At 55.0% G+C, this 27,690-nt stretch overlaps 1 protein-coding gene across 17 annotated transcripts in view; it reads left to right on the forward strand.

The window, feature by feature from the left end:
- Window positions 1-27,690, forward strand: part of RAP1GAP2 (RAP1 GTPase activating protein 2) — an 80,224-nt gene that overhangs the window by 43,125 nt on the left and 9,409 nt on the right. For 13 of the 17 annotated variants that reach the window (XM_055721436.1, XM_055721418.1, XM_055721426.1 and 10 more), the window contains 15 exons: window positions 7,435-7,519; window positions 14,788-14,823; window positions 15,899-15,943; window positions 16,432-16,464; window positions 16,803-17,012; window positions 17,551-17,654; window positions 18,208-18,286; window positions 18,860-18,913; window positions 20,071-20,154; window positions 21,445-21,545; window positions 22,238-22,367; window positions 22,587-22,742; window positions 23,360-23,431; window positions 23,852-23,938; window positions 24,215-24,349. In XM_055721436.1, coding sequence (XP_055577411.1) covers window positions 7,435-7,519; window positions 14,788-14,823; window positions 15,899-15,943; window positions 16,432-16,464; window positions 16,803-17,012; window positions 17,551-17,654; window positions 18,208-18,286; window positions 18,860-18,913; window positions 20,071-20,154; window positions 21,445-21,545; window positions 22,238-22,367; window positions 22,587-22,742; window positions 23,360-23,431; window positions 23,852-23,938; window positions 24,215-24,349 — 1,411 coding nt within the window. The remainder of the gene's footprint in view (window positions 1-7,434; window positions 7,520-14,787; window positions 14,824-15,898; window positions 15,944-16,431; window positions 16,465-16,802; window positions 17,013-17,550; window positions 17,655-18,207; window positions 18,287-18,859; window positions 18,914-20,070; window positions 20,155-21,444; window positions 21,546-22,237; window positions 22,368-22,586; window positions 22,743-23,359; window positions 23,432-23,851; window positions 23,939-24,214; window positions 24,350-27,690) is intronic. The other 4 variants (XM_055721446.1, XM_055721500.1, XM_055721520.1 and 1 more) reach the window with 1 other exon arrangement.

Below are 27,690 nucleotides of genomic sequence, written 5' to 3' on the forward strand. Positions count from 1 at the left end.
CAGCATAACACTTGAGGGCTGAGAAAAAATCTGGCTCCAAACTCTCATAGAAATCTGGCTGGTGATGTGTGAGTCTGGTTTTGTTTTTTTCTTTATTTTTTTTTTCCCCCCACCATCACGTTGAGCACAAACCCTCTCAGTGTAGTTCTTGCTGTGGGGTTTATGGAGTACAACAAGAGACACACAGACATCTCAAGGGGACAACCCCTGAGGAGGTTTTTTCCTGTCTGCTGTGGACTGAGGAGCCTTCATGGGAGCGACTGCAAGAATTCAAGCAGTTCTTTACGGTGGTTGCTTCATCTTATGCAAGCTGCCAGGGCCATCAAAGTGACATAATCTGCAGGAAAAGGAAGGGACTGCTAGCGGCATCGTCAAAAGGGACTCTGTTCCTCCACCTGCTCCTATTTTCTTTTTTTCCTCCTACATTCGGTCTTTGTTCTGTGTTTGCAATTGAATTTTGCTTTACACAAGCCATATGCAAGCCTGGCAGGATCGGTGGCAGCTGCAGAGTCCCTGGTGGCCTATGTCCCTTTCTTGTTAGCAACCCAGCAAAGCACAGCACAGCAAATTGGCTTCACCAAGCTCCCCTCTCAGAGCCAGGGTGGCACTTACCTTGCTCCCTCCACCTGCAATCAATCTGGCCCATGCCTGTCCCATGTGCTCGAGCTGGAGGGGAGCAGCAGTAATGTGCACCAGCAGCTGGGGCCTGAGGGGGCCACTGCTGCCTGGCTCCCGTCCTGCTTTGGATACCTGGGATTTGGAACTGGGTATTTTGATTTAAATCAATTTTCATGAACTTCCCACGTGCAAGCAAGGGGATGCTCTGGTGGCCATCCTCTTGTGGGGTAAAGCTGGTGGGTGGGTACTTTGGTGTGGGTGCACCCCTCTGTTCGCTTCTCAGTCTCAGCTGCCGTGTAGGCGACTGGGAATAAGGCAGATGTCTTTACTCACTGCTGTTAGTTTACAGTTTGGTTCAGCAAGGGTTACTCATGGGTAGTTTGTCTCCTGGTGCCATTGAGTGAAATCTTTGTACTGCCAAAGTAAATTTTAATCGCCATTTGTTTCAGTGGGATGTTCCCTGGAGTAACATCCCACATGTTTTGGGTCTTTCCCTTCCCCTTCCACCTTCTACCCCTGGCGCAGATGCCCAGGTAGGGACGGCGTCCCTGCGCCCTTCAGCATCAGTTCTGCGGGCAGTTGGAGATGCTGGTTTCTGGGAGCTGTTCTCTGCAATTTGCAAATTATTGAATCAGCTCAGAAACGGCTGCCCAAGGCTTGCTGGCTCATGTTTGTCAGGAATTGGATCAGACGGGCCTTCTGGTCTTAAAAAGTCCGCAAGTGCCTTGGCTGGTTTACCCAAATGCTGCAGGAAATCACTGCTTTCTCTCTGCTCCTGCAAGTGAGATCAGACAGTAAAATTTATAAAAGATAAAAATCTCTTTCTACCATTATTTGTGTATCAAGCCTTACTTTCTTGGCCAGAACAAGTGGGAAGTCCTTGGCCAGTTGGAAAGAACCCAGTGTCTGTAGAGGTGCAGGCAAAGCCGGAGCCAGCTCCTCGCTGTCCCCCCGAGCAGGATGGGCAGTGCATGGGGCAGCAGCGACCCACACAAACAGCACAGGCAGCGCTGCCTGCACGAGCGCGGCTTGCTCTGAACTGTTCTTGACAATATTTGTTCTCTGTACAGAGGAGTAATTAAAGCTAAACTCATTGGCAGTTAAATGTCACCTTGCTCTGAGCAGGGCTTTGGCTCCCGCCTGTGGGAGCTGTGCAATCGGGGAGGCTGTGTGTGCACACAGATGCAGGCTGGCAGTTTGCAAATACCTAATTTATTGCAAGAAATCTAGACCAGAAAATGCTGCTCTTGTTCTTTGCTGACTCTCAGGCTTCAACACAAGAAGGTAACGCTTCAGGGCAGGACCAGCCTGGGCCCAGGACATAACAAGGTAAATCAGTCTATTAGGGAAGATGTTCCACAGCGGGGGCTCTGCCTGGCGCCTGTTTAAGCCCCGGAGCACCGGCAGCTTCGCAGTGCAGGGTGCGCGGGATGGAACCGGGTCTGGGGTAGCTGTGGAGCCCCAGTGCTGTCTGAAGTTGGGAGCCCTGCAGCAGTGTGTGTCCTTTGCAGACGTCCTCCCTGGGATGCGTGATGATGCAGCGAGATCTTGCCTGCCTGGAGTCCCTGGGATTGGATGGAGAGCTGTTCAAAGTCAGAGTAAGGTGCTTCATTCAGGCACTCACTGCAGATTTTCACGTGTAGAATCTCAGCGAGGTGCCCTTGTCTCTGTTGCAAAAGAAAGTTATTTTCGTTGGGTTGGGTTTTTTTTTGCAATTTGTGAGCAGCTGGCCAAGGGCTCCTGGCTGCCTCAGTGCCGGGGGTATCGCAGGCTCTCGCCAGCATCCTGGAGCTGGGGACCAGAGGCTCGATCCCAGCCCTCTGCCATCAGCTGCAGCATCCATGCAGTGCCTGCCAGCAGGGAGCAGGGATGGAGCAGCCTGGGCTCCACTCCCACCACCACCCCCTCCAGCATGGGGGCTTAACCCCAGGCAGTGGGAGGATGAAAAGCAATACGGAAGTGCAGTCCCCTGTGAAAACTTAAGACACTGGGCATTGAATATTAAATAAACTAAAAAGGGGAGCAGCTGGCAAGGTGATGCCCATCAAGGGCAAAAAAATGATGAGTCCAAAAATAGAGGCTGTTAATTTACAGGATAATCTTTGCTGTCCTTCTCAAGGGTACAGCATCTAGACAAGCTGAACTTGTTGCTGCAACAGTTTTGCACCTTCTCAGGCCAGGTTTCATCCACAGAATTAAGTGTAGGCAGAAGGGTAACCTGCAGTGCTCCATGTTTAATTTGCACAGTGTAACAAAACGTAGAGCTAACCACTTAGTGTGAGACACTTTGCCATGTCAGATAATATGTTGACACCTCCCCTTCCCACGTGTAATTCTTACGAGCGTACTGTGTCAATTTAGAGCCTGTCTGGTAAATCAGATGAACAGAACAAGAAGATGGGATGCATTAGAAGTTTTTCATTAGGCTTTAGGCTGAGAAAGCGGGAGAGCAGTGTGCACTCCGAGATGGGGATTTGGCTGGGAACACTTGGGGGGGCTCCAGGGGTCATGGCAGCCCTGGCTCTGCACTGAGCAGGATGTTTTAGTCAGGATTGCAGTGTGTCAGTGGGGTTTACCAAATTCAGGATATGAATTTGTAGGCACTTTTGGGATGTGATGAGGGGTGCTGTAAAGACAAAAGGTCTTAACCTGCCCTTGCTGTATTGGGAACTCGCCAGTGCCCAGGTGCTCAAAATGGGGGGGGGAAATCCACATTTGCTCCCCTTTGGGAGAGGTGGGGAGCAGCCCTGGCCATGTGGACCGTACCTTACTGGTGGGGGCTGGCGGCAGTGGGGTCCCCCCCAAGTGCAGCCCCATGGCTGCAGCCCTGGCCAGGAGAGGGGACAGGACCCATGCTGGGATGGCAGGGCTGATCTCACGGTCTCCATTAGGAAACCCTGCGGTTGGCCCTGCGTAACTGCATTAAGGTATTTCCTTAATTAGATTTACTAAGTATGTAGGATTCTAATTCTTTCTTTTCCTTCTCTCTTAATTTGCCTAATGCGAAAAATGAAGAAATAAAATTACAAAAACAATGCCTGTGTTGCCTTCTGGAAAGGCTGGTGTCTGGCTGTGGGGCTTTGGAGGATGCTCTCGCACACCCTGTGCACTGGCACCCAGCCACAGCCAGGGCGAGCTTGGGGGTGTCGGGGCTGGGTGAAGCACCTGGATGCCTGCCAGGCACTGGGTGCTGTCGCTGGGGAGCGAGCACAGCACCGTAACCTTTGGTTACGTTATTGATGCTGGAGCCACTTATCTCCCATGGTGCCAGGGGGAGGTGAATGGGGAGCGATTGCAGGGGCTGTCCATTGGAGCTGTGCCGTGCCAAGCCCAGGCTTCAGCTCATCACGCTATTCCTGCTGTCCTTCCCTACCCCATCCTCTCTTCTTGCACTGTGCCATCCTGGTGCGGGGCTTGGTGGAGGAGCTGCCTGCAGAAGACTTGTGGAGACTTGCACCCCTGGCGCCAGCCGGGGAGCGGGTTATGGCGTGGGGCTGCCACGAGCACCCGCTGGCCTTGGCGGCGTCAGGGGAGATCCCCGGGGCTGCTCCTCCATGCGAGCATTGTGGTGCACAGATAAAGACGTGCTAATCTTCCTCATGATTCATTTATGGTCCCATGAGGGTAATCTGTTTGGGAATTAGGCTGATGGCCCTTGACCCCGTAGCTGATGGCAGGCTGAATCATCGGAGTCTGTAGTTGCAATTTCACGTAATGTTATTTCCAGTGCACAGAGGCTAATTAGGAGCGGTGGCTGGTGAATGGGTTTGTTTTGCTCTCCCCGGAACTGTAAGAGCAGTTCCAGCAGTTCGGCCCCAAAGAAGCAATCAGCATGTGACAGAGGAACACGTTGTTAAATTGTGCGAGCGATTTTATAATACTTAGAATATGATGCTATGGCAACCCGTTACAAATCCCAGATCAAATCAAATTATTTGTGTACATCCCTGTAACTTTAATCTTTGCAAAGTCTGATACATTTTATGCCTTTGAGGCCACTGTGCAGATTAGTGCAATCAGGCAGAGCTCAGGGTTCAAAGCAAGGAGAGCAAAGGATGAGTGATTTGCTCCAGATCAGGCTGTGCTTTAGTGTCCTAGAAAGTTGAAGAGCAAACAGTAAAAATCTGTCATCCTCGGCATTTTTTCAGCAGTGGAGTCATGGTGAGTTTGTGGGGAGGAGAAAGGGAAGGAGCTCAATAAAAAATATGGGTAGGCAGGACATGAATTCTGCTATTGCCCATACGCTCTCCCACATTGCTTTAATTCATTTCTTGCACTGAAAAACTGGAAGATGTTGAGAGCTTAAATGACGTGTAATAATGTAAAACAAACTTGACCTGCTCTGATTTAAAAAAAAGGCAAAAAAAGACATATATTGGTTTAATGTAATGTAAAATATCAGTCCTTGGTGTGGATTCACGCTGAGACACCATCTGCTGGGTATTTCGCTTGGTGACTCCAGCTGTGGTTGCGATGCCGGCACAGCCTGGGTGGTGCCACAGCCCTTGGTGCCCTGCAGCTGCGAAGGGGATGGGTGCTGCCGGTCCCGCCTTGCCCCTCGCAGCCGTGGGACAGCATTCTGTGAGTCCTGCTCCATCGCATTGCAGCCCAGAGGCCAAAAGCCACCTTCCTCCTGCCTGTGACTGCCCGCACCTCTGGAGGAGCCCAACAGGACCATCCTGAGTCCAGGAGAAGTAAGTCCTGATGGCAGGGCCCCACTGCCTGCGTGCCTGCGCTGCCCTGCGCTCTGAGAAATGCAATCAGCAATTACTTACAAGTACCAGAGGGTTTGGTCTGCTAGGTCCCAGGTCCGTGAGCCGGATCCCCGTGTGCCAGCGGCTGGGCTGTGGTGCTGCCCAGCATGGTGGTGCACCTCCCTGCCCTGCGCCATGCTGGTCCCCCTGTGCCCTGCCTGGGCTGGTCTCACGCCTCTGGGACAGATTTATGGGCTTGAACTCCAGCTCCGTATTTCCCTCAACATCCACCCAATGTTCCTCAGGCTACAACTGAAGTCCATTAATTCTTGTTCCTTGGTCGTTGACTAATGAGAACTATCGATCTACGTCCTGTTTGTCCCTTCCTTCCCCTGGTCACAGGCGCTGCAGCTCCCTGCTTTGCCTGTCTCCATGCGTGCAATATGTTAACAGCACAGGCTGACAGCTGGCAGCCCCCCCCAGCCAAATCTAATCGCGCCGGCTGCGGGGGCATGGGCTCCGAGGCACTGCCAGCTCCGGCTGCTCTCCGCTGCTCTGCCACGAAGTTGGTCCCACAGCAACGGGGAGAGATGTCAAATCCCCAGTCCGGGCCACGGTGCTGTGAAGGGCAGGCTGGGATCCCCCAGCACAGGGCTGCAGCTGGGCAGGAGGCTGCCGTGCCGTCCTGCAGCCTGCAGCGGGCTTTCTCCTAAGTGCTTACCTGTGGGCATGTGTGTGTATGTACGTAAATATGTGTTTCAAGAGATGGAGTCAAGTTTCATCAGGAACAGGGGAAGTCTATTAGCAAGAGCAGCTGTGCACGCAGGCGGCAGGAGCAGGAGCCAGCCCTTCTCAAGCTCTGTTAGCAGAGATGCAGCCAAACAGCCGCTCCTTTGCTCACAGAGCTGATGGTGGGGTTTTGCACTCACTGTTGCACCAACAGTCTCAAAGAAAACTTGCCTGCGTTCCCTGCAGCATCCCGGCAGCACATGGCCCTGCCAAGGAGGGGCTGCAGGCACCCAAGCCTCCCCGTGACCAGCATGTGGTTGTCACCTGCTGTCGTGAGAGCTGGGACTAGTGGAGCAGGGCAGCGTGGGTGGCAGGGCAGGAGCCAGGGCGCAGGTGTTGCAGGAGGTCGGGTGCGCACCCTCTGGCAAGAGCTGTGTGTTTTGGAGAGGGCCCTGGCGGGCATCGGTGCCTGGCTGCCACGCACGCCAAGCTGTGCCGTGCCATCCCGGGGCAGGCTGCCATGGGAACCAAACCTTGTTACTGCGAGATAAACAGTTGGACATTTTGGCCTGGTTTCTGCAGGACTAACCTGGCAGGGACGAGAGGAAACTAAATTAAATCTCAGATTTTCTGACTCCCAGAGTAGCATCTGGCAGTACTGCTGCGAGTGATGGCTTGTTTGTCTGCTGGGGAAGAGGCTGGTGAGAAAGGGACAGGGTATTTTGCTTGGATAATCAGTGGAGGGCTGAGGTTGTGACTTTGCCAGGTTTAGGGGGCTTTTGCGTGGGGCTTTCTTGGCAGCTCCGTGGCGCAGGGGCTGCTCCCCCCTTCCCCAAGGTCTTGCATCTCACGATACCTCTTGCTGCCCCCAAATTCAGTGCCTGTGCACATTAGCCAAGGGGCCCTCGGCTAGGCTCGCCAAACCCGTGCCATGGTCTCCCCAGGCTTCACGCCGGTGTCACCGGGCTGGAAGCCGCCTCCGCCATCGTGGTGCCGGGGCTGCCAGGAGGCCAGTCAGGAGCAGATCCTGCCCAGGCAGGAAGGGTGCCAGATGGCGGGAAGCCGTGGGGATGGGTTGTCATAGAAACTCATCCCTTCTGCCCCCCCCCGCCCCCCCGCAGCCCTGCGGCTGGGCTCCGGCTGGCTCCCAGGGATGCAGCCCCAGCGCTTGGTGGGCAGTGAGGGGTCCCAGCCTGCCCTGGGCGCGGGGCTCTTCAGATGACTTTAATCATCTTTTTATGTCGTCTGTTTGGTTTTTTCTCAGATTCAAGATATTATTTTACAGGCAGCCCGCACGCCGCGTCTTTGCCAAAGAAGATAAGCCCTTATCTCCTGCCTCGTGCTCCTGCTCGGGGCATGGGGGAGGCTGACATGCCTTCATCTGTTTTTTCAGGAAGCAGGAGCTGCTGAACAGCTCGGATGTGACTGTCCCAGAGCGACCGCTGTCCCCCCCGCTCACTGCCCCGCCGACCATGAAGGTGAGTGTGCGGGCGATGCTGGGCTGGGCTGTGGGCGCGCGGTCCAGCCGAGGTGCCGGTTTTGGAAACTGAAGCTGGTGAGGAGCGGCACTTCCAACGCAGCGGCTGTACGGATTTGGGCTGTTCCCGAGGGAGCAGCAGTAGGTGGTTTCTGGAGTTCAGCCTGCAGCGTGTTCAGACACCATCAGCGCAGCGGGCGGGCGTGCCGGCGGGCCCCATCCTGCACCGCCGCTCATGTTACGCAATCACAAGCAGCAGTGCCAAGCAGGGTGCAGAATCCCTGTGCTGTTATCCTTTTAATAACCCTCCCTGGGCGCCGTGGCGGGCGGCTGCTTGCCAACACAAGGCAGACTGCATGTCCCCGGCAGGCAGACACTGCTGGCAGGGTTTGACCCACTGCTCGGTCCTGCCAGGGACGGCTTGGCCGCTGTCTTTTGCCGTGGTGTAGGCAGCAGGTCGCGGGGCACCGTGCTTCCCCTCCGCTCTGCCCGTGCCAGGCTGCCTCTGCAGGGCTCTGCTCCTCCTGCAGATTTCCCAGACCCAACGGGTGATGGCCACGAGCAACCTGGTTAGACCTGGGAGCTGCTCCCGCTTGAGCCGGGGTTGACTGGGCACCTCTGCGGCTCCCAGCTCGCATTTCTCTCGCTCAGACAGTCTCAAGCAAGCAGGAGTGAGCAGCCCTGTGCCGAGCAGCATGATGCACAGAGCTGGGATGGTGACCTGGGGCAAAGCTTCAGGGCGAATTCAGGAGGAAAGGTCAATTTGGGACATGGAGGTGAATGGGGAAATAGGATAAAATGCAGCATGGGTTCAACAAAAGTAGCTTCTGTCAGAGTAGCCTGAGATATTTCTGCGATACCAGTTTCCAGACAAAGGCAATTGTAGCTCTTCTCCCTGGGTTGCTGCAGAGCGCTCGATATGCTGCCACTTGGGAAATTATTCATTAAGCTGGAGAAGATGAGATGGATGTGAGGATTACAAGGTGGCTGAGAACCTGGTTAAATGGTTGTTAAGAGCATGTAGGCTTGGAAATAGAGTATTGAGTTGGAGGAGTTTATTAGGGGAGTTTCTGGTGATTTGGCATATTTAGGGTTTTGAGTATGACCTGGGTGCACAAAGCAGGCGGGAAGTGACAGTTCACTGGTGACACAAGCTGTGGCACCTTGTTGGGCTTGGGCGAGGGGGTGTGTGTTGAAGCCTAGATTGATGGGAAGGAGGGGGGACGTGCCTCTGGGAAACACTTGCTGGCAGTGGGGACACCGTCCTGGGGACACCATGGGAAATTGGGGAGAGGGGGTTCCGCCCTGCAGAATGTACCCAGGGACATGCAGGGTGCCGGGTGCAGGAGGTGCCAGTGTGACAGCCGCAGAGTGTGCTTCCCAGTCCTTATACCAGCAGTGTTCCTGTCCAGCTCAAGGAGGGGAAGCCAAAGCCCCCACGTTGTTTCATAGCTGTGGAGGACAAGAAATCTCCTGGGATGGTGTGGGGTGATGCGCAGACCTCCCAGGGGCTCAGGGGGATTCCATCCCAGGGGTGTTGCTGCATCCCGTGGTGGGATGCTCAGTGGCCACCTTGCCAGTGCACTGCTGGGGAAGCGGTGAGCATCCACGTTTCTCATGTGGGCTGTCCTGGACAAGCGCTGCAGCTCCTCCACAGCCCTAGCCTCCCCACTGTGGGAGGGACCAAACTCTCAGTGCCATTTATTTTGCCCTGCAGGAAGGTGGTAAATTGCTGGGTAACACCTGGCTGGAGTTCAGGTAGGACTTTCTGTGACCATGAGCGCTGCAGCCCTGCAGTGTCCCTGAGGCTCGTCCTGCTGCCATGCTCCCTTGTGCCTTCCCAGGCTTTACAGCAGCACCTGCATCCTGAGAGGGTCTGCCTTTGCCTTTGTCCTTGTCGTGTTTTAAATGGAAATTCTGCCTTCTAATGAGCCTGTGAGCCAAGCAGGCTGAGCCTGGCTGTGCGGGCAGAGGTGGCCCCTGGTGCTGGGGTTTGCTCCCTGCCCAGGTGCTGCTGCAGGAGGGGTTACGGGGGGCGAGACCCCAGGCACGCTGCAGGCAGAGGGTATGGCTGCTCCTCAGCTGGAGACAGGGCAATGTGGGGCAGCAGGAGACTGGGCTCTTCAATGATGTTTAAACTTCGATTGAAGGCTTCCCTTGGCTTGGGAAACTTGGCATGGAAACCTATGGAAAGCCTGTCTGGAAAAAGTGTGTAGTTGCTACACCACATGCTTCAGGTAATGTAAGCTCCCAAAAAACAAAAGCTGAGGTTTTTTTTTGTTTTTGTTTTTTTTTTTCATGCCTCTCAACACTGGTTGTTTGTACTCACACCACGAGCTGCACGGGCCTGTCCCACTGTGGGTGCTGTGGCTGGGGGAGAGGCCAGTGATGGCTTTGGCTGAGGGCGCACCAGGACAGGTCTCTGTGGGCCAGGCTGGAGGCTGCCTGTTTCACTGCTGGTTCTTTGTTGTTATAATCGTGTAATTAAAGCAATTAAAAGACAATTACTGACTTGTTCTGCTTTACAGCAGGATTAAAGGGCTTCAGAATCTTTTGCGGATGGCACAGGTTGTCCTTTCGGAAAAGCAGGCGGAGCTGGGTGGCCGTGGCAGGTGCTTGCTCCCTTCATCCCTCAGTCGCCACCATGCTGGCGGTGGCAAGAGCCGCTGCGGCTGCCCACCCTCGCACCCCAGTCGGGCGGTGGCAGGGGCAGACCCTGCGTCTTGCCTTGCTTTGCCAAGTGCCAAACAGAGATGAATCCGTGTGGTCTGCAGGCTGGCGGCTGGCTGTGGGCCGCGGGGTTGGTCTGCACGTCTGCTTTGTTTGGAGCTTGCCCGTGCCCTTGCTGCCGCTTTGGTCTCGGCTGCTGTTGGCTTTTGAAAGGCAGGGGCTGGTGGGTACCTACTGACGTGTGAGATGGGACTGGAGGTGCCTGGGAGAGGAGATGTCAGGGATTAAGGAGCCATCAGCTTGATGAAGGGAAACCTGGGGTGACTTTGTGGTTGGGAGGCAGACACCTGGTCCCTCGGGAGATGTCAGCTCAGTTCCCTGACAGTTGCGGTCAGCGCAGGGGATGCCAGGCAGTCACTCAGCGCTGGTGTGGCTGAGCCTGTGATGAGATGCTGCAGAGCATGAGTGCTCGTCCTGCTCTGCCCTGCTCTTGGTAGATTTCAAGGTGCTTCCCAGAGATCTGTGCAAGACTTAGTGTCATGGAGAAGGACAAGGAGTAGGTACGGGTATTGGGAGCAGGGACAGGAGCAAAGTCCCCAGCAGCAGAGACTGCCTGTGCTTTGTCACAGCCACACAGGTGCTTTGGCTAAAGCAGTTGTATCCTGCCTCCTCCCCAGCTGGTGTCAGGACTGGTGCCTTCCCTGCAGCTCCTGGGTCAGCCATCTGGGTTGTCCTGAGCTGCCTCTGACAGGATTTATGGTTGGGATTTGTTGACCTCCTTTGGAAGGGCTGTGGCTTTTTTCCAGCTGGAGAGGTCGGGTTTTCTGCCTCCTGCCTGGTTCCTGCTGCAGCTCTCCTGGGTGAGTGCCCTCCTGAGGGGCACAGCGCATCCCGCTTTGGGGCCATGCATCCCCTGGAGGGGCTCTGCATTCCACTTGTGGAGCTGTGCATCCCACCTCAGGGCTGTACATCCCGCTGCGGGACTGTGCATCCCCCCTGTGGAGCCGTGCATCCCGGCAGGCACCTGCCCATCCCCTGCAAACCTTCACCCGCTTCCTGCCCAACCTGTTTCGGGCGCTTTGCTTCCCAGGGGAGCCACCCTTTGAAATAACAAAGCAGCAGTCCTGCCGTGCCTCTGGCTTGGAGAAACATTAACGAAGGGAGGTGTTGGGGCTGGGGAGGGATGGCCAGGCTGGTGCTTAGCTGCTTTCACTGGGCGCCTGTGAGGAAGTCTGGTCGTGGCAGCAGCCCTCACTGTGTGGCTGATGCAGGGTGGGGGATGATGCCAGGAAGATGATGGATTTCTTACGGGGCCCGCTGGTGAGTGTCACCGACCAGTGGGTATGGGTGCTAGGGAGAGCTTTGCCCCACTGCACTCCATCCTTGGCAGCTCCTGCCTGGTGCAGGCTTTTCTTTCTGGGTATTGGAAACCTTTGAAGTGGGCATTTACTGACTGTGCTGCAGCTTTGGCTCTGAGCACTCCTCGTCCGCAGGTACCTGCTTGCTAAACTCACCCCTGGGGTGCTGGGGTGGCTGGACAGACACTGGGTGCTCCAGCCGGCTTGGCTTCAGAGCCGGTGTCTCACCCGGTGCTGATGGAGAGGAGTCCTGTACTTTTCTGTGCTGAAGCACTGGGATGTGTGTGACTGTCCATCCCCTCTCACACTGCCAATGTAGCATGCTTGGTGGTGAGGGGTAAGGACACGTGAGCAGGAAAGGAATAGCAACTACACCATTTCGTGTTGAGTAATTTGCATTTCTGAGGTTGTTGGGACAAGCTACTGGGCAGGTTTGTCCTTCCGAAGGGGGCGGGGGAACTGCTGTCTGTGCCGGTGTTGCCTTTGGTTGCATTTGGGAAGCAGATGCAGGTTTAGTTTGGAGCAGACAGTCTCAACAATCCAAGCTGGGCAAGCAGAACCTTTGCTGCTGGCTGGGCCCATGGCGGGTGACATTGCTTCCTGCTAGGTGTCACAAAGGTGTAATTGTCTCCACTATAATTACCCAAATACTCGTGGCCCAGTAAAGTTGGCTTTAAGTATGCATAAATCCCTGAAGGCTACAGACTGCTGCCTGCTGTATTAAATACATGTACGCATTTTCTGCTGGAACTTGCTTTAGCCAGTGGATCCAGTGCTGCTGTGTGGTTTGGTACTCTGGTTCTGGCTGCTGGCAGAGTGGGACCTGGAAACTATCTTAATTGACTCAAGGATCATTTGACCATTGTAGAGACCCAAAGATAAACCAGAATCTAAACCATGCTCAAAATAAGGAAGAGCCTTTTTAAAGTGCTTCCAGCTTTGGACACAGAGCTCTTCTGAGCCTGGGGTTTGTTTTCCCTCCTATAGGTGCAGTAGATAAAAATGGGATATAGTCTTGAAGCTAGAAACATGGCCAGGGCTGTGCTGGGAGCATCTTTGCCCCATACGAGTGGAGTGTCACTGAGGGCAGTCACTAGGCTGCTTGTGCTATAAAGCTAACCTTTGCTCGCCACGTTTATTAAAAGACAATTTCTCTGAAGTTTTCCTTTGGTCTTTGATTTTCATTTCTTCATCTCCTTCTCTGTTTTTTTTTTCTCTCTCTTTTGTCTTTTGAGAAATTCAGTCTATTCTAAAAGTCCCCCCCACCCCTGGCCCAAGCCTTTCTTTCTGGTACCACGACCCCTCCTGCCCCAAATCTCGCATCTCTTTTCTGCAAGCTGTTTCTGATAGCCAGCAACATTGGAGCTGTGGATCCTGCTTTCTGCTCTCCCTCCTGGACAGACAGCATCTGCCGTGGCCCAAGCCTCCATATGAGCTGAGAGCCGGTCAGCTGCGTCTGGAGCGTGGTGGGCGGCTGGGCTGGGAGCAAGCAGGGGTTGGAGGAGAGGTGGGGAAGAGGAGGGATGGGGCTGCTGTGTCATGCCTCCAGAAAAGCCACTTGCTCGTTTACTGGGAGTGCCTCAACATTTAAAACCGTAGTTTGACTAGATAATTTATTTGCATGTACTTGAGAGCAGGAAAAGCCGGACAAGGGATCAGGATCGCCCAGCTGAGGTTCATTGTTGTTGTGCTGAAGGGGTGACGCCACAGCTGCCTGGTGAGCTGTGGGGCCAGTGCTTGCCTGTGGAGCACCAATTCCTCCACAGCTGTGCATGCTGGCGGGGCCATGCCTGTGCCAGTCGCATGGGTCAAACCTGTGTCTGCTGCATCTGAACATCACAGCAGGAGCAAGTGGGAAAGGCAGCTGGTGCCTGCTGAGCCCTGGAGCACCTCAGCGGCTTGCTGGCTGCTGCCAGGACTGGGGCCCCTTTGGGCAGCGCAGGTAGATCAGGGCAGGAGCAGGGTTTCTTGAGGTCACCCCTTGCCCAGGGGAAAGTGCGGCTGAGCAGGGCAGGCATTGCTTTATCACCTCTTCTAGAGAGGCAGCGATGGGCTCTTCCCGGTCTGGGTTTGGCTCTTGTCCCTGTGCTAAGCGTTGCCAAAGGTGCAGGAGCCGCGTGCTCCGCGTGCGCTGCAGCGGCTTGGGATGCTCATGGGGCTGCAAAGCTCTGTGGCACCAGCACTGCTGGGGAGGGAGGCAGCAGCCCTGGAGCCGGGCAGCTGCATGCTGGGGGAGCAGGGCAAGCTCCCTGGCTGCGGGGTCGGTCTGCTTTCTAGAGGAGCTACACGGGGTTTTTAATCGGAGCCCGGGGCTCATTAATCTCTTCAGTTCATTTGGCAAGTAGGCCGTTAACCCTGCACGGGGCAGCCCAGCACCACCAGCAGCAGCATTACAGGCATTTGCACAGCTGGTGAAAGGCAGAACCCAGGGCTTGCCCCTTGCAAGGTAAGGGATGTGGAGAGGGCTGTTGTAGGTGTCTCATTTGCAAGTGTATTTGTTTGCTTTTTTGGATTGATCAGTGTGGGCCTGTTTCATTTCTAAACAAAAGTTTTTTGCTGCTGGTTTGCATGCACAGACCCCTCCTGCCGGGCACCCTGCAAAGCAATGGGAGGATCGCGGGGGCCAGGGCACAGGCACCCCATCCTTCAGCCTGTGGCAGGACCAGCTCTGCCCCACGTCCTCCGCAAACTCTGCGCCTACAGCCCCACCGAGTGCCCCACAGCACTTGGCAGCTGTCTGGGTTTTGTCCCTGCCTGATCCCAGAGATCCAGCACCTGCTGCGCAGAACTGAGCAGCACATCACGAGCGTGGCACAATGATGCTCACCTCCCCTTGTGAGTGGGGAGCAGGACAAGCCCTGCAGCATCACTCAGCCTGTCTTCTCAGGCTTGTTTGGGAATGGCACGCAGAGCAAGGAGGAGTTAGGGAGGTGGGGAGCTGCTGCTGCTCTCTGCTCTGTGCGCTGCCTGCGGCTGCGGCACTTGCTGTGGGATGGCCACGAGCCCTGGGAGCCCAGGGTAGCTGTGGGGCTCTGTCCCGGCCCGGCAGCAGGGCTGGATGGGGTGTCTCCTAGGCACACGCCATCAGTTATGGATAGCATCTCTTCCTCCTGTTCCTGTTGAGGGCCAGAGTGCCCAGTACAGGGTGGGGTGTCCGGTGGCCCTGCCTTTATATGGCTTGGGCTGGCTTGCCTCGTGTCTGCTTTAATTGAACAGGAGGTTTCCTTCTTTTCTTTTTCAGTCTGCAGAATTCTTTGAAATGCTGGAAAAAATGCAGGTGAGCAGCAGCGTGCATGCCAGCAATGCGGGACATTCCCCACCCGGCAGAGGCTGTGAGGCCAGGGATTGCACATGCCTCCTACATTAACGTGCTGGGAGGCCTTGCATGATCATAATGCGGTTTGAATTGCTGCTGAAGTCCCCAGAGCTGTGGGAACCCTGCTGCATAGGGCACGGCAGGCGCTTCCCGGCTCAAACTGTGCAGAAGAGCTGTGCAGAAATGCCCTGGTGTGCCGGGGCAAAAGCAGTGGTGTCAGCAGCACCTCCCTCCGAGGTTATTCCACATCATCCCAAGCAGCTTTGCAGAAGATGTTTTAGGTTTTAGCATGTGTCACCAGGCAGGGGCACATACTCTGAGACCTGGTCCCGTTGCTCCCTGGTGAAGTCGGGATGCTGCTGCCTGTCTTTCCAAGCAGCAGGCTCTGGTACAGAGCACAGCTGGGTCAGGGCAAGGCATCCTCTTGTCCCACAGTAAAACACATCAGGATCTGCCCCAGGAGGAGGGTCAGGGGCCTTGCCATGTGCCTTGTCCCTGCGGGAGGGGTGAAGGCAGGTGGTGTTTGCCTCTGGTGCTCCCCTGGCACAGCACGGGTAAGTGCCCGCGGGGTTTTCAGTCCCCGTGCTCCTGCCTGGGACAGACACTGAGACAATCAGGGCTGTTGCCGTGCCACGTGTTGGGGCTGTTGGCCCCACTCTGCAGGAAGGCAGTGCAGGGATTCCCTTTAGGAGCCCAGCCCAGAAAAATTAAGATGGAGCTGGACTGGGGTATGGGGAGTTTTGCGTTTGGTGCTGTGCCAGCACCTGGGATGTGATAGACAGTTGGGTATTTTCAGTGTGGTGTTGCTGTTACCCAGGTCTTGTCCAACTACATCCCCATTGCCCATTTTCACTGTGTTCCAACAGGGTCTGTCCTGGCATGCCGGCAGCTCTGCCTGGCTCATCCCAGGAAGAAACCCCCTCCTTTCATGCCAGTAGTGTCAGAGTGACTTCCGTGTAGCAAAATACCTTCATGGTTTTGTCTGTGTTGCTGAAAACATCTTGATTGTTTGATGTCTTTGTTTTGTTCCAAACAGGCACCAAAACTTGAAGAACAGAGGACTGGAAGCCAAAAACACAAGGTTGGTTGAATTTTGTTTCTTGTATGGATCTCTTCAAGTGTCTCTCCTTATCTCAGAGCTTTAATGTGTATTGTCAAATACAGTCACTCAAAGGACTGAAAAGGATTTAAATGTTATCTAAAACCAAGGCACTGATTAAATTGCAAAGATGAGAGGGTGGTGCCTGTAAATCCCTAATCCAGCTTTATGTCTAAACCTGTGTATTTTAGCGGAGAGATGTGTAAAACCCTTGGGCTCTGCACTGGTAATGGAGAACCCTTTGGAAAAGGTCTTACCCTGCTTTGGCGCTTTCTGGCAGACCCCTGGGCGGGGAGGGATCCCTGGGCAGTGCGGTGGCCCCATCGCTCCCTGCTACTGCCTCGTGCTCGACGCAGGGCGTGGGGACAGGAGGGACCAGTGCAGCTGGCTGGATGTGCAAGGCTGTGGTCTTAAGGGACGGCTGGTGGGGAGCAGACGGTCATATGTGGTGGTTTGATTCCTTTTTCCAGGAAGACTACATCCCGTACCCCAGCATCGATGAGGTGGGTGCCATGGACCACCCTGAACACCTTCCAGCCAATGCCTTTTCAGAACTGCCGATAACGGGGGGACTGGTGGAGATCCTGCTTCTGAGAGGAGCTGCACAAAGCGTGTTCCCCCTCCCCACCTTTGTGGCTGCTGCTTTTCCCTAGAAGCGCATGCTCTCTTCTAGGAGAGAGAGAAGAGGTTTAGAGGGGCTGGATTTACCCTCCACAGTGCTGGGGCTGGGGGCTGCTGTGGGAGGGGGTGGAGAAGGGGCAGATCATGGGGTGATAAGCCCATGCACCCCACATCTGCACCCCAGTCCTGCTCAACCCCTCAGAAGCATGTGTCTCTGCAGATCCTAGAGAAGGGCAGCCCCTACCCACTGATCATCCTGCCCCAGTTCGGGGGATACTGGATCGAAGACCCGGAAAACCTTGGCACCCCCACGTCATCCGACAGCAGCATCTGCGAGGAGGAAGAGGAGAACCTCAGCCCCAGCACCTATGGCTACAAGCTAGAGTGCAAAGGAGAGGCCAGAGCCTACAGGAAGCATTTTCTGGGGAAGGTGGGTGGCCCCGCTGCAGGGGGCAATCAGTCAGCTGAAAATTGCACACAGCCCCTCCAAGAAAAAAAAAGAAATTCTAAAATTGTGAGCAAAATGGGCAAATTTTGCAACTTCCCTCTTTGCAAGGAGAGGAGGCGACCAGTAGTGATGAGCACACACACAGCCTTTGCCCCAGCCCCCACAGCCAGCAGGGCCCCCCCGGACACCGGGTGGGCATGTGGGCTCTGAGCCTGCCCCATCGGGGGGCCAGGGCTCGGCTGGTTTCGGGGGACCCGGCGCAGCAGCCACCTGCCTGTCCTCTTGCTCACAGCCTTGTAATCTTCTTTCTCCCTCTGAACAAAGCTGAGAGCAGAGTGCTAAAGTCCACGGGCAGAGAGATTAAAGCCCTGGTCCCAGCAAGGAGGGGGTGCGAGTGTGCAGGGATGGGGGGGTGTCAGGATGCAAGTGAGTCTTTTGCTGCCAACCAGGGTGCAGGGCAGTGTCCTTGCCATTGGCAAGCTGCTTCCCTTGCCACTAACATGCTGTTTTCTATTTTTAGGATCATTTAAATTTTTATTGTACAGCCAGCAGCCTTGGAAATCTGATCCTTTCTATTAAGTGTGAGGAGGCAGATGGCACTGAATATTTAAGGATTATACTCAGGTATGGAAAAAAAAAAGCTTTGTGTAATAAAATATTTTCTTCTGGGATTCCCTTGTTTTGTTTCTACAGTAAATGCTAAAGTTGGGCTGGCAGCACACTGGCTGTCGCACGTGGAGGGGCTCAGGGTGGGATGGGAAGCAGCGGCATTATCCTTTTACTTTTTCTGTACTGGGACTGTCTCACCCCTGATAATAAATACGAGACTTTGATCTGTTGCTAAACCTGCTGAAACTGAGTGTAAACCTCTCTGTGACATGGGATAATACCAGTCACATCTATCGCCATCCCTCTGTAAGCTGACAAGACTCGGCACATCTGAACCGTTGTGTCATTTCCATCCAAACTATGAATATTTTAAGAGCTGCAGAGATGAAAAGACAAATCGAGCCTTTGCTTGCTAAGCAGGCCCAGCAAATTCAGCAGAACATAGTTTCCTAACAGCTGGCAGAGCACCGCTGCGTGCCCACCACAGGCTGGTGAACGCGGGGCTGCAGCTGGCGTCTCTTTGCCTTAGACACTCCCCAACACCTGCTTGGTTTTGTTTCTTTCCTAGGTCCAAAGTGAAGACGTTGCATGAAAGGATCCCCCTGGCAGGATTTAGCAAGCTCCCTAGTATCCCCCAGATTGCAAAGGTAAAATGCCAGGCTGGGCTGGGATACCCGCAGCAAAGCCTGTGCTGCTGCGTGTTGGGTGCCGTTGGGCAGTGTTGGGTGGCATTGGGCAGCGTTGGGTGGCGTTGGGCAGTTTGGGTGGCATTGGGTGGCATTGGGCAGCGTTGGGGGGCATTGGGCAGTGTTGGGTGATGTTGGCAGTGTTGGGTGGCATTGGGCAGCGTTGGGCAGCAGTGCCTGGGCTCTTGGGTCCAGGAGCACTTAGTGGGTGGTGGTATGTACTGGCCCTGCTGTTGGTTTCCCACTGATGGGCAGGTCACTGGTTGATACCTGGGGGAAGGGGTGAGGAAGCAGCAGCACCTTTGACCCATGGAGAGACCTGGGACTTGTCTTGCTGCATCCTCAGTCAGGTACCAGGCAGGCCACAGGGCATCCCAATGAGAGGATGTGAAAAGGGCAGCTCCTGCAGTCAGAGGCTGGATTGGGCTCCTTTGTAAGACATTCCTAGCCTTGCCATGGAGTTTCAGCAGGACAGGGGTGTCTGCTCCATGCATCTGAGGACCTGGACTGACTGCTCTTTCCCCTTGCCCGCAGGCCTTCTGCGATGATGCCTCCGGGCTGAAGTTTAACCCGGTTCTATACCCCAAGGTGAGGTAGCTTATCCCAATCAGTGATGTATTCGGCAGAGAAGGTCAGATAAGTTTGGTTCTCCCCTTTTCTCCAAGATCCACCGGCTACCTTGATACAGAGCATGGATATTTGTACTGCATCTTTCTAGCTCTGTGCCTTTGTGCACAGCTGCGGGGGGTGTGAGCAGTGTGGCGGTGGCGTGCCGTACGTGCCTCTGGGCAGCGGGCTGCCTCACGGCCATCTGCTTGCCATCGTCTGTTCTGTCAACTGGCCACCAAGGACTGATGGCACTTTGGTATTAATCTGCCCTCGGATCCTGGGGAAGGAGGGAAAGGTGACCATCTGTGGGGTATAAAACCAACCTGGATCTTGTTTGATGCCTCAAAGTTTGCTTGAAACCTGGTGAGATGGGTTGAGCCTGTGCTTGAGGAACCCTGCAGGAAGAGCTGCAGAGGCGGGTGGGTCACCGAGGGGGATGGAGTGGTTTATCTGGGTGATAGTCCCCACCGGTGACATACCCAGACTGACTTGTTGCCTGCTCTGGGATCACTTCTTCTCATGTGCACTCTTGTGCTGCCAGAGAGACCTGCTCCCAGGAAGTTACAGAGCAAATCCATCATTTTCAAGTACCTTTTATGTGGAAGACCTTCCTGTGGCAGGCACAGCATGAAGTTACAATGCAGTTTCACCACCCTTTGATGTAGCCAAGGTCAAGCCGATTTCATTCCTCCGTTGTCATTATGGGTGTTGTTCTCACACCTTATCTGGATATTTGAGAACAGCCAATGCCCACATGGGAGAGACGAACGTCCTGACTCAGTACCTAGGAGCAGGGCTGGGACCGCAGAGCTGGTGTGCTGCAGGAACTGCAGTTATTTGCACCCAACTTCCCCCAAACTTCGCCCAGAAAACCTGCAAGATGTCAGGGCTCCCCACACCCCCTGCCATGCCTGGGCACTGGGGCCACAGCTCGTGCCCACCCGAAGCCCACGGGCATCCAGGCAGACTGTCGGCAGCGGCAGCTGCGAGGATGCTGATGGCCAAAACCAAGGCCACTGTTAAAAACTTTTGGCCTGATTATGTGGAAATTTGGCTTCTGCCTGCCAGGGTTTGCTCTTCTGGACATTGTATCTTGAACTACAAAGTGAAATAATTTGTGTTTTGTTTTACTGCAGGCGTCCCAGATGATAGTGTCTTATGATGAACATGAAGTCAACAACACGTTCAAGTTCGGTGTGATCTATCAGAAGTTCAGGCAGGTGAGTAAACCCTGTGCCATTCTCGTGGAGCACATCCCTGCTGGCCAGAGATCTGCGTTTCACAAGTGCAGATTTGGCCCTGCAGTTAATTGTGTCACGTGCAACACGTGTTACAGGGTGTCCTCACTAATAATGCATTTCCTAGTGCTTGGATGTTTCCCCAACTCATTAAAAAATGATGTGACTGGAAGAGTTCAGTATGGTAATCAACCCACAAGCTGCTGTAGGGAAAAGTGGATGTGAAAATGGATTTTAGCAGACGTGGTATTTTAATCAGATACATGTTTAGACAGTAAAGCAGTTACTTTTGTCTTGGAGGACTGTGGGCTATGAAGACATGCATTTGGTAAAACTGCTGTCATTAGCAGAGGGACTCCGGATGGGGAGCGCAGAGGCAGCTGTCTTATAACCCACCGAAGATTATTCTGGCAGACACTCTTAATTATCTTTACATATTGCATTTTATTTTGGATTGAGTAACTCATGCAAGACCATAATTAGGGTCTCATTGTTTTGAAATATAGCATTCAAGGGATTATTAAGACTTGGATTTTCCAGTGGAGGATTCATTTGTGTTTTGGGTTTTCCTGGACATTATCCTAAGGTCCCTGCTGCTGGTCAGAAGTCGCTTTCAGCAGCTTTACTTCTGGGTGTCTTGGTGGCTGAGCGGGCTGTGACTGGCCCATGGCCAGTGCTGGTGGCGAGCACGGTGGTGCCAGCTGGCGAGAGCAGAGGTGGGGAGCAGCCTGTGGCTGTGTGTGGCATCCTGGCGTGAAGTGCTGGTCACGTCCCCCAGGACCCTGTGGCTGGCGCAGGAGGTGGCAGGAGATGGGCAGGCAGGGAGAGGTGACCTGAGCAGAAATCACTGTCCGAGCTGGGGCAGGATGGGTTCCTTTCTCTGTTGCTGTGGCATGCTTGCTGATAGCAAGGTTTGATTTTAAGAAGATGCTCAGAGCAGGGTGATGTGCAGAAGGCACATTCCAAAGGGACCTTTCACATGAGTTGTGTCCGTACCGCTCACAGCTCAATAGAGGAGCAGCCCCGGGAGGTCCCTCCCCAGGGTGCAAGGCTGTCCTGGCATGTGGTGGCTGCTGGCGATGGTGGCTTTGGTCACGCTCAGCTCAGGCAGTGCAGGGGCCTCTGCAGTTCCATCAGACCAGTGACACAGTGGCAGAGCCATGGCCAGACCCTCCTCCTTCCCTGGGAGCTGGTGTCAGCGTGTGCCGCGCAGCCCGGGTGGGTGGGCTGCTGGGGCTGGGGCTTTCAAAAGGTGCACCCTGTGTTTTGTAGACCCAAGAGGAGGAGTTATTTGGCAACAATGAAGAGAGCGCTGCCTTCAAGAACTTCTTAAGTTTTCTGGGAGACACCATAATGCTCCAGGACTTCAAAGGGTAAGTTAAATAAAAAGACTGATTTTACAAATACATTTAACAAGAGACCATGTCATATGTAAAAATATCTACCATACGAGAACAGAAGTCATCTCACTCATGAGCGGGATGTACAGAGCAGGAGCAAATATAGCTTTGGCTTGTTTTTCAAAGCTGGGAGAGTTTTCTGAAAAAAAATTGGAGCTGCCAAGAGAGAAAAAGTTCCTTTCTTGCACTTTTGAGGTTGTGAGAAAATCTGGCTATATTCAGCCATAGATTAAAAATACTTCGTATGGAAGCGGTCCTGTCTGGTGCTGCGGGCTCAGCCGTGGCGTGCCTACAGGGTGGTCACTGTAGCGGCTACGGTGTGGGCAGAGACCCCCCACTGCCGGTGAGTGCTGTGGGCAGGCAGGTGCGGGCAGCCTCCATGGCAGTTCTCGGCACCGCTGCTCCCATGGCTGGTGCCCACAGCTGCAGTCAGCCCCGGCCGACCGGCACTGCTCCACCATGCACCCTGCATTTCAGACTGCTGACGGTGATGCTTGGTTGCAATAGATGACACACAGTTTGTTCTTTCCCATTTTCTCACTACTAGATAAAGATAAACGAGCTGGTTTGTTCTATCACCCTGTTCCCTGACAGCCACTGGCAGTCTCTGCTAAGCTTTCAATTAATATTTCTTCATTTCTCCCCGCCTTTCTCTTCATCTCCAGTTTTCGAGGAGGTCTGGATGTCAGCCACGGACAGACAGGAGCAGAGTCTGTGTACACGGTGTTCAGGGACAGGGAGATAATGTTTCACGTCTCTACAAAGCTGCCTTTTACCGAAGGAGACACGCAACAAGTAAGAGATGAGCTTCCTTGCACAGAAGCATCTGAGCCAGGCTGCGCTGTTTGCGCCGGGATGCCCAGCGCCGCGGCATCCTTGGCTGGCGGGCGGCACAGGCAGCAGCCACGCAGGCTCCCCGGTGTGCGGCAGCCTGTGTGCCTGGAGCCGGTGTTTGCTGCCGAGGGAGCGGGACCGCCTGGCTCTACCAACCAAATGTTTTCCCTTTCTGCTTAGCTCCAGAGAAAGAGGCACATTGGCAATGACATTGTGGCAATTATCTTCCAAGAAGAGAACACGCCGTTTGTCCCAGACATGATCGCCTCCAACTTCTTGCATGCCTACATTGTCGTGCAGGTGGAAAACCCCGAGGCAGATAACACGGCGTACAAGGTGAGGGAATCTCAACTTGCAGGTGCTGGTTTTTGTTTTGACATCTCAGGCTGAGGTCTGGAGGCGGCTGCCCTGCCCACCTGTGTGCTCAGTGATACAACCAGTGTTATACCTCACTGGCACGTGTATGTGTAATTTAAACAGATATACAGACACACACATGTACATTTATGTATGCATTGTTATATAATGTGGGTGTATACATACATACAGGTATAAACTATGTGCATGTATAATAGCATCCTCATTTGCTAAAGATTTTTTATGCTGCTCAGTATTTGAATAAGCCTTAGAACAGCTCATACCCATCTAACCATCACTGGAGTGTAGGTAGCATAAACCCTGTTACCTCTATTCTCCAGTAAGAGATCCAGAGCCAGAAATGAAAACAGAATTAGTGGGAAGTAAATATGGAAACGGTTAAGCCTCTCAGGAAAGCAGGAGTGATGACTCATGAAGGCTGGGGAGGAGTGGTCCCTCTGGCAGGGCGAGGGCTCTGGGATGTCCCTTGGCTCTCCGGAGCTGGGCTGGGGAGACCATCTCCAGGAGATGGACACCTCTGCACCGGGGGCTGCCCTGCTGCACCCATGGGAACAACATGTCTCTTGGCTCCACAGGTATCGGTCACGGCCCGGGAAGACGTCCCCTCCTTTGGCCCACCCCTGCCAAGCCCACCAGTATTCCAGAAGGTAAGAGCTGGGATGGAAAGCATGTTCCAAGCTATAAAAAACCCGGATATGTATGTCCGAGGTGTTTCCAAGCACACCTGCTTAGGAAAAAAAATGACTTCTGGAATTTACATGCATTTATTTTGATTTCTAGTGGTGCCCGTGGGGTTTCTGGTAGGGCAGAAGGCTGTGTACCATGGCATAGTGTAACCTGTGCAAGGCAGCAGCTGCAGCTCTGCTGCCGGGGCACCCGCGTCAGTGCCGGGGTGACAGCCAGTGCAGCAGGGCACCCAAGCCCATCTGGGGTTTGCCACCAGTGCTCCCACATCTGGAGGGGGCTGCAGGGTGCTGTGAGCTTGGTTTTGGACACAGCTCAGGTACCAGAGGTGCAGAAAGTCTTACGACGGTGGGTGTTTTCCAACTTGGCTCTCTCCCCCTCAGAGCCCTGAGTTCCGGGAGTTCCTGCTGACCAAACTCATCAATGCGGAGAACGCCTGCTGCAAGTCCGACAAGTTTGCTAAGCTGGAGGTAACGCTGCCCAGTGCTGTGGTGGGTGCTGGGGGGCTCTCCCCAGTCCTTCTCAAAGCCACGTTACCCTGGCGGGGCTGTGTCTGTGCTTGCTGGGGCAAGTGACCAGAGCGTGCACGTGTCTCGGCTCACTCAGGGGCTGTGGGGCCGCGTGGGGTGGGGGCAGCGGTACTGACCCATGGGACAGTGGCTTATCCCCCCTCGAGAGGGTCCCATGGGTCAGTGCCGCTGCCCCTCCCTCAAGGCCCCCAGCTGAGCCCGTTCTCCTCCCCCCAGGACCGCACACGGGCTGCCTTGTTGGACAACCTTCACGATGAGCTCCACGGGCACACGCAGACCATGCTGGGGCTGGGGCCTGAGGAGGACAAGCTGGAGAATGGGGGTCATGGGGGCTTTCTGGAGTCTTTCAAGGTAAAGCCATGTCCCTTGCCAACAGCAGAGTTAAAATGCACCCAGGGCTGGCAAAGCACACTGTAGTGGAAGGTGTGGATGAGCGGTGCTGGGGGACAAGAAGGGTCCCCTGAGAGCAGGGTGGTGGAAGGAGGTGGGAGCTCACTGCCATCACTGCCTGCTCAGCCAGCAAACACCCAAGTGGTCCCAGTGGGAGCAGGCACAGGCTGACGTGGTTGCATTGGTGAGTGCTGACCTCTCCAGACCCCCTGGGCACCTGCGGAGCACGCCGGCATGCTGTGGCATCACCTTGTCTCGGGAGGCGTCTTGGTCCAGGGCCAGCACCCTGACACGGGCTGTGCCTGCAGTTGGGCTGTGCAGCTGCAGGGCAAGTCCTGCTCGTGGCCCTGGGCTGCTGGCTGACCCGCTGTGGCTCGGGGTCGCCGTGGCACGCTGCCTGTCCTGGCAGAGACGCCAGGGCCAGCTGCCACTGCACGTGCGTGGGAGGTGGTGGTCGTCATCATGTCTCCTGTTTTCAGCACAGTGAAAGGTGCCGAGTGTGGAGAGGGGAAACAGTGCTGGGTGTGCCAGGGGGATTGGGTGAGTGTGAGGGTAGAGAAGGGAGACTGGGTTGTAGGAGAAGAAAAAGAGGTAGAATGATGTGGAGGAAACTGAGCAACTGATGGAAGTAGGGACAGTGACGAGCTGGGCAGCAGGTGACATCCCTTGGAACGGAGAGGGGGGCAGTGCCTGATTCTTGTGGGATGAGCCAGTGCCAGACATCTCTGGTGAGGCTGCGACAGCAATGGGGAGGCAGCTGGGAAGGGCTGGTAGGTGAAAACCCAGGCTGCACCCGTGGGTGGGTGATCAGCAGAGCCCCGAAGCCAGGGCACCACATCCCTGCATGATGATGCCTGCGGCTGTGCTTTGGCCCGTGCAGCTCCCCCCATGCTGCTCCCCATGCTGCCCCTGGCATGTCGTCTCTGCGGGCAGAGGCAGCTTTAGCTGCACGTACAGCAGGGAGGGATGCTGGTATGGGGTGACCATCCCCGTCCTGGGCAGGGGGAGCTGCCCTGGCTGTGGCTGCACGGAAACAGCTGCTGCAGTTACCTTACAGGCACAGTTTCCTCTATAGCACAGACAGATTGTCACGGGAGGATGAGTCACCTCATCCTGCGCCCAAGGCTGCAGAGAGGGGTGAGCAGCTCCCTGATCCCCGCTGTGGCCAGAGGTGGGGGCTCAGGTGTGTTTTGTTTAGGTACAAGACATACAGAAATTGAGGTGCTGTGCAGTCCTACATCACAGTGTTCACTTCAGGGTCTGAGACCATGATGTTAAATATTTTATTTTTTTTTTGCATGCTTTTTGTGTACGAGAAAGTGGACTTTGCTCTCTTGGCGTTGCAGGGTGTGCCGGGGCAGGCGGTGAGTTCCGCCGTCCGGGCTGGGCTGCGTTTGCCCGGCTGCCTCGGGACTGCGCTGCTGGGCTGCCTGCTAGCTTATGTCCTCCACCGCACGCTGTCAGAGTGAATGGGGGAGAGGAGAGACGGTAAATAAGAGGGCTGGGAGGGGGTGAGACCTGATGCCCAGAGTTTCCTTTTGCCCGGTGCCTCACACCCGTGACCCAGCCCACGGACCCTTCATCCCCAGCCGCTCAGAGAAACGTGGAGTTCCTTTCTGCCGGGCTCTGAGCAAGAGAGAGGGGTGCCTTCGCCTCCCTGCTGCGGGGAGGGGAGCCGCTGGCCAGCCCCCCTGGCACGGGGTGTTGGGGTGCCCTGCAGAGCTCCGCAGCCTCCGCAGCCCAGGCAGAAAGATCCCTGCCTGCAGGGCACGAGCACCCGCCGAAGCTGCTGGCAGAGAGCAAGCCACCGGTTACTTCTATTTGCAAACACTGCCGGGTTTTGTATGGATTGCTGACCCTAATAAATCAGGTCTGACGGACCCTTGCTTGGTGTTTGTTACTGGATGTGCAGGAGGGGACCGCGCAGGGCTGTTGGCACAGGCTCAGCCTGGTGCAGGTCTGCCTGCAGCTCGGTAACCCCTGGTGCCAGCAGCAAAGCGGTGCCTCCACGCCATGGATACAGTGCCGGGCACCTCCAGAAATCTGGCCCTTGGTGGCTTGTTTCCTCCAAAGTCTCTTTCCCTTGAGATGGGATTCAGGGGGCTGGAGGAGAGCTAGGCACGGCGTGGTGGGTAGCGCAGGAGCAGTTCAGAGGGAATAGCTGTGGAGAGAAACTTCCCTGTAATTGGCACACTGGCATCACAGTCCAGTTTGGGCTCGTTTCTATGGTGACTGCAGTAATTAAAATACGGGTATAGATTGTTCTTTTTTAAGTTGTGCATTTCACTGCTGCTTTTCATAGCACGTGCCAGACTTTCAAAAGATCTCATGGTTGTATTTGTATGTGCCTGGGACAACAACTGAGAGAAGACTTTAAAAAAATAGCTCAGGTCCTGTTTAAGCACCCAGACGAGTGTTTGGATCTGCAGGTCTCTGCCTTTGGTATGCACCGCTCTGCTTGCAACTGTTTGAGTCAAAACAGGTTACAGCAGTCCTCTTCCCCTGCTTGTGTGGCTGGTGTTCGCAGAGCCTGGCCGTCGGCCCTTTCCCAAGGGATGTGGAGAGCTCTGCAGGGGCTGCGAGTCCCGTTGTGCCCAGGCCCAGCACAGCATGGCTCCGGGCTCTGCCACAGAGCTGGGTTGGACTCGGTGCCTCTTCTTCGTGCCTGGGAAGGCATGCCTGGCTGTGGGCATCCCTTGGCACATGGAGCTCCGGTGGGGCTCCAGCTCTCCAGGGCAGCCAGTGGGAACATGGGCACAAAGCTTTGCACTGAGCATCTCACTCCCATCAAAGCCAGCCTGTGCCAAAGCGGACAGGAATGTTTCAGGGTGGCTGGGAAGAGGCTGTGCTCTGCAGTGTGAGCGAGGTGCCCAAGGCTGTGGAGGAAGCACAGCCCTCAGCCTGGGTAGGGGGGATACCAGGGGCACTTTGGCTGAGGGGTTGGCTCACAGGAGTGTGGCACAGCAGCAGCTGTGGTCGTTGGTTAGCTGCATCCAGCAGCGGGGATGCAGCGGGAGAAGCGGTGCCGGGTGGGCTCTTGGCTGGAAGCTGTTCCAAGGCTTGGTGATACAGCTCAGGCAAGGGCAGTCCAGGGGAAAACATGTCCAGAGCCCGGGAGATCATGGCTGATGTGAAGAGTGAAGGCAGAGGGCTGCTTGGTTGGGAGAAATGAAGACACAAGGGAGCAGGGAGAGTCTGTGGGTGCCATGAGATGATGCTGTGCAGCTCATCTCTGGGTCTCTTACAGATGGGTGCGCCAATCCAGCAGCAGCAGAGATTCAGGCCAAACATTTTTCAAGCAT

This window comes from Falco cherrug, chromosome 1, assembly GCF_023634085.1.
Source record: "Falco cherrug isolate bFalChe1 chromosome 1, bFalChe1.pri, whole genome shotgun sequence".
NCBI lineage: Eukaryota > Metazoa > Chordata > Aves > Falconiformes > Falconidae > Falco > Falco cherrug.